Source organism: Empidonax traillii, unplaced genomic scaffold, assembly GCF_003031625.1.
Source record: "Empidonax traillii isolate 1590-97213 ecotype Southwest subspecies unplaced genomic scaffold, ASM303162v1 scaffold600:size394560, whole genome shotgun sequence".
NCBI lineage: Eukaryota > Metazoa > Chordata > Aves > Passeriformes > Tyrannidae > Empidonax > Empidonax traillii.
In genome coordinates, this window is record NW_020955793.1 from 319187 (window position 1) to 330020 (window position 10834).

General features: G+C 43.7%; 1 protein-coding gene across 4 annotated transcripts in view; it reads right to left on the reverse strand.

Annotated features, from left to right (window-relative positions):
- SH3RF1 (SH3 domain containing ring finger 1) overlaps window positions 1-7871 on the reverse strand; it is an 86978-nt gene extending 79107 nt beyond the window's left edge. The window contains exons 1-2 of one of the 4 annotated variants that reach the window (XM_027898512.1): window positions 7842-7871; window positions 5771-6259 (exon numbers count right to left, since the gene is read on the reverse strand). In XM_027898512.1, the coding sequence (XP_027754313.1) occupies window positions 5771-6157 (387 nt within the window). In that variant the 5' untranslated portion in view covers window positions 6158-6259; window positions 7842-7871. Of the gene's footprint in view, window positions 1-5770; window positions 6275-7280; window positions 7320-7588; window positions 7683-7841 lie in introns of those variants that run through there. The other 3 variants (XM_027898510.1, XM_027898511.1, XM_027898513.1) reach the window with 3 other exon arrangements.
- Between the last annotated feature and the right edge of the window lie 2963 nt (window positions 7872-10834).

Here is a 10834-nt window from a genome sequence, read left to right on the forward strand (position 1 = left end):
CACCCTATAGATGCATCCAAAATTTAAAAAGTCAGTCTCTGCCCTGGAGAGTATACAGTTTAAATAGTGAGTCAAACAAAGAAAGTACTATCAGTCATATCTGCAGATGGGAAACAGAGGCACAAAGAGCTTTGAGTGACTCTGTACAAGGTCATAAAGGATGTCTGTGGCAAAGCCAGGAACTGAGCCCGGAAGCTCTCAGTCATAGCCCAATGTCTTTGGATACAGAGACAATTCTTCCTTTTACTTATCCTCCTTCTCTACCTAATTACTTATCTCTGAAAGGAAACATTAACACCATGAGAGTCAGTCTACTTTTCCTTTTATAACCTCCATTAGATTTTTTCTAGTTTAACACAGGATACAGCCGTGTTACACAGAAGTAATTAAAATTGTACAAGCAATTGCAAACATAAAAGCAGTAGGTATTTCAGCAAGAATGAGATGAAACACAAGTAGGCATACATGATTTACAATGACTTCACAAAAGATCTTCCAATGATCACTCCAGAAAATGAATAGGGGTCTATCCCCAGATTCTCATATATAACTTGAGAACTTCCCCCACTTCCTTCTTCTTCCCCCAGCTGAATGTGATGCCATATGGTATGGAATATTCCTCTGGGCAGCTGAGGTCAGCTCAAAATCAGGTATCATCAAATAATGATTCTCCAGCCTACCATCACAAATAACAATCACGAAACTAACTGCATTAGTCACTGTTTCTTGCATATTTCTACAACTACTTTTTCCCTTAAAATGGTAGACTGATACATTTCTTTGTACTGTTTTACTTTACTAACTCTTCTTCAGAGATAATTTAAACATCTATTCCAACCTGCTGGTATGCTTGGCAATCCCTGTATTTATTTACAATTACTTAATAAAATTATTAATCTATGAATGCACATTTTCAGTCCCACTGCTATTTTCTAGTCTCAGAAGCTTTCTTTGAGATCTAAGTTCTGCCAGGATCTCAGTAGCCCTACTATAGCAGGAGTTATTTTGGCTCCTGTCACTTTTCTGCAACCTGCGAAACAGTAAAACTGTGCAAGATGCTACCCTGAGCTCTCTTCTCCAGAGTGGTTAGTGTTGGCATTATCTATTGAGTCTGACAAAGAACCTGCCCTGCAAAAGTCCTCACAGACTAGAAGATGGCCCATCGTCCCTACTCTGCCAAGATGTGCGCTGAGGTCAAACACGATGGCTGGGGGAGAGTAACCTGGCTGCATTTATTTTCCTTTCCAGCATTAAAACTGCTTCAGCAGTTCCCAGACAAGCCTCCTGGATCACAGATGACCACTGCTGCAGCAGTATGGATGTGGGAACTTTAAAACTCTAGTGCTGCTTTACTGTGCACAAGTATGAGAATGGATGTGTGGGTTTACATGACACTGTGCCACTGCTAAGGATTAGCAAAAAGTCAGAGAACAACCTCCTGTTTGTGGGTTTTTCTTTCCAAAGGTAACGTTTCTTTACCCTTGTGATGGTTCGGACTTGGCTCCCTGCCAAATGCCCAACCCCCCAGTAGCAGCCCCTCTCTTCCCCCCTTTCTACTTCCCCCAGGGCAAAGGAAAAAAACTATGCAAATTGAAGAACCCGAAAACCAAGCTAGTTATATAAAAAATAAATTTTATGTATATTACAGTTAAGATGCTATGTACACAGCAAACGGGAATCCCGAAGGGATAGGGAAAGGGGAAAAAAGGGACAAAAGGAAACAAAAAGGGACACCAAATAGATATGCGCAATCAAACCCGAGAACTAGTAAAATAACTAGTAAAATAACTAGTAAAACAAATCTCACCACGTCCCTTAGAAAGCAGGCTTGGCAGACACAGCCAGCACTCTCCAAGCTTCCACGTGGCAGGTCAGTGGATGCTGCAGGCCTCAGCCTTAGATAAGCGAGACCAACGCAGGGACCCACTGTTCCCGAACTTCGGTGGAAGAAAAGAAAGAAAAAAGGCCGCTCCTCCCTTCTTATTTATACCACAATTTACATAAAAATCGTATGGAATACTGGGAACACTGCCCCTTCCTTGGTTACAAACTGGTAACCAGGGAAGGCCTAGATTAAAACCACCACAACCTTCTCATTTCAAGAAGACTCCACCAGAAGTGGTATCACCAGAGGTTTCTATCAGCTTTCCAGAATAAAAACAACAAAAAACCAAAAAGGTTTAGGACTTTCATATCGCATTGTAACATTTCTTGATAAGATTTTCCACAGACATACAGTATACAATACTCAAATTACACCATCAATACTTATTCAGCATAGGTATCAACTCTATTAGGAATGCCCAACTTTTGAGCTATTCACGCTTTTCTTTTGTTAGCAGAGATCATTTGAATCCTTCTCTTAGCTCTTCCTGTCTACATTTGGTCCAGAAAACAGCTAAAAACCTTATTACAAAATATTTTCAACACAGATGAGATTTCAGACTATCTAGACAAACTCTGCTCTAGGTTCTGCTGAAAAGACAGCCCTAATTTCAGAAATTTGGACTATAAACAAACTAGAAGGAGGATCGCATGTCTTAGGCAAATACATATTCAAGGGAAAAGTTAAATGTACATCATCTTAAATTTACGTAGTAATTAGAACAGCTCTCCAACATCTAGCAACTTATACACACAGCTACGTTTAAGACTCCTACAATAAGCATACCCTTGTAAAACTGTCCTAAGTAACTTAAGATAATTCTTGTTTGACATACTTTGTGAAAATGACAAAGTGAATAACACGAGCATAAACTTGAAGGTAAAGACCCTAACATTTTCAAATACTCTTTTGAAGGAAACAAGGCTCATGTGGTAATGCAGCCCTTCAACAGCCCTCAATAACTTGCTCCTTATGACCAGTCCCAAGTATATTTGACAGCAGGCCATGCTTCTTACAGCTCTTCCAAGCTGACAACTTAGCTGAAGGTTTTCACTTCAAAAGAAGGAGAAAAGCATTAAATTAGCATCCATACAAGAGAGGAAGCTGCAGTATGAGCATAACTATTTTATTTGTTCTCCCAGGCAAGCTGACTGCTCAGAACAGAAGTGCTGGGCAGTCAGCAAACACAGGTTCTCCATCAGGTACAGCAGGATGCTGCCTTTGTCCAACCAGTACCAAGGAAAGGCACAGAAGGCTTTACATATCAAAACAGCAGGGAAATGAAATAGGTAAAGAACTTAGAGGGATAAACTGCAGTTGTTACAGCAGTGAAAGCTTGTAAGGGTTACAGAAAGAAACAGCGTTACTACAGTGGGGGAAATACAAGGCACGAGATTCGTTTAACTCCACCACCCACCCAGCGTCATCAGTTTTAAGACTCAAGGAACCATTAGTTTGTTTATTGCCATGTGTCACCACGTACATACAGAGAATGCAATACACTGTGCAGTAACAGGGCTCCACAGTCACTGATACAGTTCAGGAAATCATGCTGCAGTACATGTTATATTAACTTCTTCTGAAAATTATGGCATTCTCTGAAAGGGCATTTATGAGCTTAGTATAACCTAAGGGTATAAGCAGAATGTTTATGACTTGACAGCCTTCATCCACGTTCACTTCATTTAACAAAACAGAAACTTTCATTTACTAGTTCCCCTTCAGCAAAATTAGTTTAGGAAATCTGACTCTGCCACTCATCTAGAAACAGATTTTCCTCTTCAATTCCCAGAGAGGAACATGTTTGCAAGCATCTTTGTGTAAGAGTTAGCAAAGCAAATAGGGCATTCACTTCATTGCTGTCCACTAAATTGGTATTTTGCTTTCTGGACTTTTTTTTTTTTTTTAAACACTTTTCATACAGAAAAAGTAGTTCATATCTCCACCTTCTTATCTGTCAAAGTCTGTTTGTGTTCTTAAAAGTACTGCCTTCCTAGTAAAAAAAGGCTCTGGATGAAGTGGACAAATGATGAGATCATCATCCTTCCCTGTCTCCCAAAGGAAAGGCGGCACAAGAGCGCCTGTGAAACCCCGCAAACAAAGATGTAAGAAGACTTACTGTAAAACACCGAAAACTAACATACACTATCAGTTAATCACACAAGGAATGCACATGGCCACTATTTTAATGGCACACGGTACAGCATAACTAATAAACTGAAGCAACCTTCCATATGTTATCACTTTCTACCCTGCGCAACATCTGGAAATGCAAATGTTGCACAACAGGATATTATAAAACATTAAAAAAGAGAGAATATTCCATATTCAAGTCATTTTTTCTAATAAGATTTTGAGAAACCCTGAAATGCAGTTCTTCACGTACATTGCTGAACTGGAAGCCTTTTCTGAAGGAGAAGCAGTCTCTGAAAATACTCAGTTACGTACAAAGGTCGACACAAAAAATATATATATAGACAAATCCTATGGATTTTTGGCTTTGTTTTAAGTTGAAGAGATTTTTGCAAATGCAAGGTATCACGATAAACATCTTTATATATATAGAACAAAACTCATTACAAGGAAGTGGGTTGATAATTACCATTTCTATATTCTAAAGTAAAGAACCTAATGACATCTCTAGCAAGCAGAGAAAACAACATCATCTAATGGAAAAAAAAATAGTATTTTAAATCCTCATGCAAACTTAAGAGGTGTATCTAAGGTCTTTCAGAGATATTCCAATCATGTAAGTACAACTCAGGAAAATCAATGTAAGGCTTCCTTCACTGGTAAGTAAAATACATAATTCAGCTACACTTTAAAATAAAGACTAGTCCTGCCAAATACATGTTCCAGCCCTCTCCTTGGAACTCCTCAAGATATTTCATAAAAATCAAATAAACTCCACAAGACGGAAACCACCTAAACCATTCAAAAACTCCACTTCAAACACAGGAACTCTGAATATGCATGCATCACAAACTGGGCAGCAAAACCTTTCAGAGAAGCTGTCCTGCTTTGTCATTAGATAAAACAGAGCAAGGTCTGTCATCTCATTAAACTGCATTTCCTGACACGGGCTCTAGAATGAATAATCATAAATGAGGCTACTGAGTTTTGATTATAAGGTATGACAGAGTCTACAGGTTGCATAACTTTTATACTGGAGTATAGAAAGAAGGCAACGTCTTCCCATCACGGTACACAGACTTTCTGAATCACTTGGAAAAAATACCTTGAGAAAAAACTAATTAAAGAAGGGGTGAGGACTGTCAATGTAAATAACTTACCAGATTGCAGGAATTCAAACATATCTTTTTGAAGGAAAAGAAGTAAAAATGTAGCTACTTAGAAGCCAATGGCAAAACCTTTATCTATTTCAACAACATAACTTTCCTGATTATGTTTAACATCTGTTATGTCTAACTCAAAGGAAATTTACTGATAGTAAGAATCATTACAGAAAGTGTATGAGCCAAAATGAAAACTCTAATCTTGCAGTTGACAAACTAAGAACAATTTCACATGTTCTTCAGATGTTTATCCTTAAAAATTACTTAAGCTTTCCACATAAGTTATCTTGGTCTATTTGGCCGTCTTTTAATAGGACAGATAAGAATCTGAAATGCTTTTCTTCTACTTACCTCAAAAACTAAGTTTTAATAAGGAAGTATTATAACTGGTATTTACATAACAATAAATCAATACTTATAGGAGCACTGATGCATTCTGCTTGAAATCTACAACAATTCTCAAAAATACATTATTTTGCTGTATTAACTACCTGACTGCCCTTACCCTTAAGCAGAGGCCATCAACCATTTTGAAATGCTGAGGAAAAGACAGGAATGCAACAAAATACTGTCACCACATGGTACTTACCCTTACAGGAGGGCTCCGTGATTGCACCCTTTGCTGCTGTCCAGCTTGAGAGCTCTGCAGGTCCTTTGATCCACAGTTAGCTACAGTGTTGATGGGGACCCTTAAAGCGTTCGTACTGGTAGTCCCACCTCCAGTTCCAGGTTTTCGAGGTCTCTGTTTGATGCCATCCAGTAGTCTAACAAGCAAAATATTACTGGGGAGTTCATCAACACTGCAGTCCACTAAAGTCCTGCACTCTGGACATCGAAGCTCATTTCGAGAGCTCACAATGCCCAGCAGACACCGTTTACAAAACGTGTGTTGGCAAGGCAAGACTTTTGCAGAAGCATCAAGGCGTTCTAAGCAAACAGGACACTCTAACAGATCCAGCAAAGCTGATTCATCCATTTTCTTTGTATTACTTAATGAAAAAACAAATCTTCGCAGAATTTGTGTGTTTTGGGCACTGCAAGGATATCATGTTACATCCATTCCTCTTCTGACCATGCTCTAAAATTTTTTGAGGGAAAAAGGAAATAATAAGCTGGGAAAAGAGTCAGCAATACCATTTGATATGAAAATGTTCACATAAAGAGCAAAATAAAAGATCTCTAGACTAAGTCAGAAGATATTTTTAATAAATTAAAACAACACTACAGTTGCAATAATAATAGCAATCTACATTAACATACCTATTTAAAGTATTTTAACAAATGCTAACAGCTAAGGTTTTTAAACTCAGGTCCCCACAATTGTAGTCTTGAGTGATTTTATTTTCTCAAATTATTCCAGAACAAAGAGCTATTCCCAGTACAGTAGTATAATAAAGCTTACTTTTCACAATTCTTGCTTAATATATAAGTTTCTCTGAAAATTTATTTGAAATTAGCTTTTCTTCACAAGAAGATGGCAAATGTAACTACAACAGAGACCAAAACCAGAGAGCGTACACCAACAGGGCATAAAAAAGGGAATTACATTTATGCCAAAATGAAGCCCATAGTGAACTGCATTTCTACCATTTCTGTGAAAAGTACTGCAGCACATACACAGACGAGCCTTCCAGCTCACAAGGTTCTAAGCTTACCATACGCACTGACAAGAGGGTTCATTACAGTGCCGCCTTTAAGAAGCGCTTCAAAAACTATCGCGAAGTGATTTACAGCAGGAAGTGCTACTGCCATATCGTTAGGACAACACGAGTGCTGCGTATGCAGCCAGAGGCAGGGACGAGCCTCCAAGCCAGCTCCAGTGTGCAGCGAGGGGCTGGGGAATGCGAGGGGAGAAAAAGCCCCAAACCCTCATCACTAAAAAAAAAAAACAAACCTCCCCCTCAAAAAAAAAAGGAGAAAAAAAAAAAAGAAAAGGAAAAAAAAAAGAATCATTCACATTAAGCTGCTCCACAGGCAGAAAAAGGCTTGTTGAGCTCGGCAGTGTCCAGCACCGGGCGAAGTTGAGCGCCTCCCCCAGCCCCCGCAGCCGCCTGCGGGAGCGGCTCTCCCGGCTCGCCGGGCGCTCGTCCCGCACCTACCTGCTCTGGGGCTCCGCGCCCGGGCCGCCTCCCCGATCTATGGCTTTACCCCGCGGTCACAGCGAATCGCAGGCGGGCGGCGCGCAGGGGTCCCCCCGGGGACACGGGGCGAGGGGGGACGGCACTCCGGGCGGCGGGGGCGGGCGGCGGGCGGGGGACACGGCGCTGTCACCCCGCCCCGAGGCGCGGAGCGCAGGGAAGGGTCGGGCCCGCGGCCCCTCCGCCGCGCCGAGCCGCCCCCCGAGGGTGCGGGGGATCCCCAGGGAGCCCGAGCGCCGCCCCCTCCCCGACCCTCACCCGGCTCTCACCGTGTGGCCGCGCCGCCCCCGCTTTGTTCCCGTGAGGAGCCGCCGCCGGCCCCGCCGGTGCCTCTCCCGCCGCGGCAGCGCCGAGACTCCCGTGCCCTCCCCGCCGCGCAGGGGCCGCTGACGCGAAGGGCGGCCCGGCACCGCCCCGCCGAGGGGCCGCGGGCAGGGACGGAGGGCGGGCCCGGCGGGTCCCAGGCGGCGGCACCGCCCCCCGCGGGCGGGAAGCAGCGCGGGGCAGGCCCGTCCTCCCCACCTCGCCAGGTGCTGTGGGCGGTGGCCGGGGCGGGGGAGAGCACGGGCGGCTTCCCGGGACAGGGCGTGAGGCGCTCCCCGCCCGGCTGTGTGCTGCGGGCAGCGCGGTCACGCACCTGAGGCTGCCGCCCACAGCGTGGAGGTGGCGGCGGAGGAAGCAGGCGTGATGGAGCAAGGGAGGGAGGAGAGAGGGGGAGGGTGGTCGGTCGATCGGAGGGCTGCCCCCGCTCGCTGTCGGTGGTGAGTCACGCCCGAAGCGGCTGCGAGGCCCTGCGGCCGGAGAGCCGGGATGCCCGGAGCGCACGGCGGCCCGCTCAGGGAGACACATCTCCTTGGGCTGGGAGGGGCTGTGCGGGGCGAGGGACCCTCCCTGGCCCTCCCACGGCTGCCCGCCCACGGGCTCCCGCTGCCCGTCCCACGGGCTCGGTGGGACGCGGGGAGGCCGCGGTGTTTCCCACTCTGGGCGGTGGTCAGTCGCCGCGGGAGTGGGCACAGGCGGGAAAGGGAGGCAGGTGGGTGCCTGATCACATCCATCGCTGCCTCGGGTGCGGCAGTGCCCCCTTGGGCCCTTGCAGCCTGACCCTGTTGTGCTGGTAAGGCTGAGTGGCAGCACGTCCATGGGCATGGCTGCTGGTGGGCTTGGCAGGTTGACTGTCGGACTCGATGGTCTTAGAGGTCTGTTCCAGGATAAGCGATTCTGTGATTTAAATAAGCGATGCCAGAAACTGCTCCAAATTGGTGAGTGCCTCTCACCAATTGCCTTAGGAGATGATGTGCTTGCTTTGGAGGTGTTTTATGTGAAATACTTCTCTACAACACTGTGGGAATGAGGGAGAAACTAAACCCTAAGGTACATGCAAAATATCATAAGAGAACATGACAAAGAGAAATTGAAAAAAACACTCTTTTTAAATCAGATGATGCACCTCATCTGTGGATGGTGAAAAAGTCTAGAGAAATGTTTAAGTTTCAGTTAATCATCTTGTCAACTGCAACTCAAATAGGAAACAATCTGAAAACTTCCTTCTTATCTGTAGTTTTAGCTATTCAGGTTGACTCAAGGAAAAAGCCTGAAATTGTGTCAGGGTAGGTTTAGGTTGGAAATTAGGAAAAGGTTCTTCACACCGAAGATGTTTGAGCACTGGAACAGGCTCCCCAGGCGAGCCTGCCAGAGTTCAAGGAGCATTTGGACAATCTTCTCGGGCACATGGTGTGATTCTTGGGACTGTCTTGTGCAGGCCAGGAGCTGGACTTGATGGTCCTTGTGGGTCCCTTGCAATTCAGGGTGTTCTGTGATTTAAAGTTTTTGTCATCCTTACTGAATTCTGTGTACATGTGAAAAGCTCTTTCTCCTGCCCCTGCCCCACACTGGATTGTGTAGGTTTGTGTAAGTTGATAGAGTGACAGTCTTTTGTCTTGCTTTCTGGATGTGTTAGCTTGGCTTCCAATGGTAATGATATTCTCTGATTGTTAGGATTTCCAAACAGCTGCTTGCACTAAATGTATCTGTAATACTTTAATTTTTAGTAGTAGTAGTGGAAATATTGAAACTGCTAAATATGTACAGGTCATTAAGAAATAAGTTTTCCTCCCCCATGAATTCTGGAGTTTAGGAAAACTGACACAGATGGGTTTCTGGTCTGTGTCTGTGTCTGTGCTTTCCAGGGAATATCATAACATAAATAGGGTATAAACATCTGATATGTAAGAATATCCCCATGTCTCATAGTATTCCTCTGTCTTGCCATAGTATTCCTCTGTCTCATGTCAGTGCTGTCGCTACAGAAAGAAGGATAATCAGTACATTAAAAGTAGAGACCTGTTGAAGCTAAACAAAATTTCATCTCACAATTGGATTTCTCTTTTATATGTAGCTTTTTCAAAAGATTGCTCCGTAAGAATTTGCCAGCATAGTTTTATAAGCAACACAAGTCTTGTTGTCTAAACTTAGTTTGCTGCCTAAGGAATGTAAAATATCTAGTAAAATGGTAGAGGAATTTACAGTACAGGTAGCGCACCAGGGAAGCAAGATGAAAGTTCAGGGAAGCAGGATAAAAAGATTACCCCTGTATCAGGGCTGGTCTTTGATAGTGTTTTGTGTAAAGTCTGTAAAATACTAAATATATTGTGGAATATAAGCCAAAGCAGTAAACACTCTGAAGAGTATCAGATAAATATGTTACTTCCTGAGCCGCAGCAGTAGTTAATTTTCAAACAAATATAATCCATGTAAAAAAAACGTGGGAGTGTGTGCAGATGTATGACACTGCCCTCTTACGGCTGAAGTGTTTGACTCGGAGAGGCTGGAATAGTCTGGCACAAGGACTGAAAGGAGCAGAGTCGCTGTTACACTGAAACGCTTATTCGTTCTTAACTTCCAGCCACAAGTAGGGAACGATACACTTTGCACAGTTTTACGTGAGGAGACCTCCCTTTTTGAAGCCGTTCCGTTCTTATATACAGTTCATTAGTTCCTTGTACAACTTTTACCAAAGTGCCTAATGCGAAGGAGAGATTGTACAGGGCAGAAATCCGATAAAAACACAGACTTGAAAGATGAGGCCCTCCAGTTACGCAAACACCTGGATTTCTATGATTATATTGTCTATTAACATTTGTATTTTTCACGTTTTTGGTGTCATAAATTGTACTTCTGAAGTTGGTTTTCAGGCAAGAACTTTATTTTTTTTCTCCAGTGTAGGTTGTTTCTCTTCATCTGAAAGCATCTCTTAATCTGGAATAAAGGAAGATGCGAAGGACAATAGGCAGAACAGCAAAAGACAGAATGTCAGTAGCAGAAAGAACGGGTAACATCTTGTTTCTTTCTTTTTTCTCTGTTCTGTGTCAGCATCCTTGGTGCAATAAACCCAGTGTGTCCTCTGTACTCCTCTTTTGCCTTCTCTTCCTTTTCTTCTGTGGGCCAACCAACCTACCAACCTACAAGCCTCCCCCTTGTCTTTAGCCCGCTGTGCCAAAACAGTCACACTTTCTATT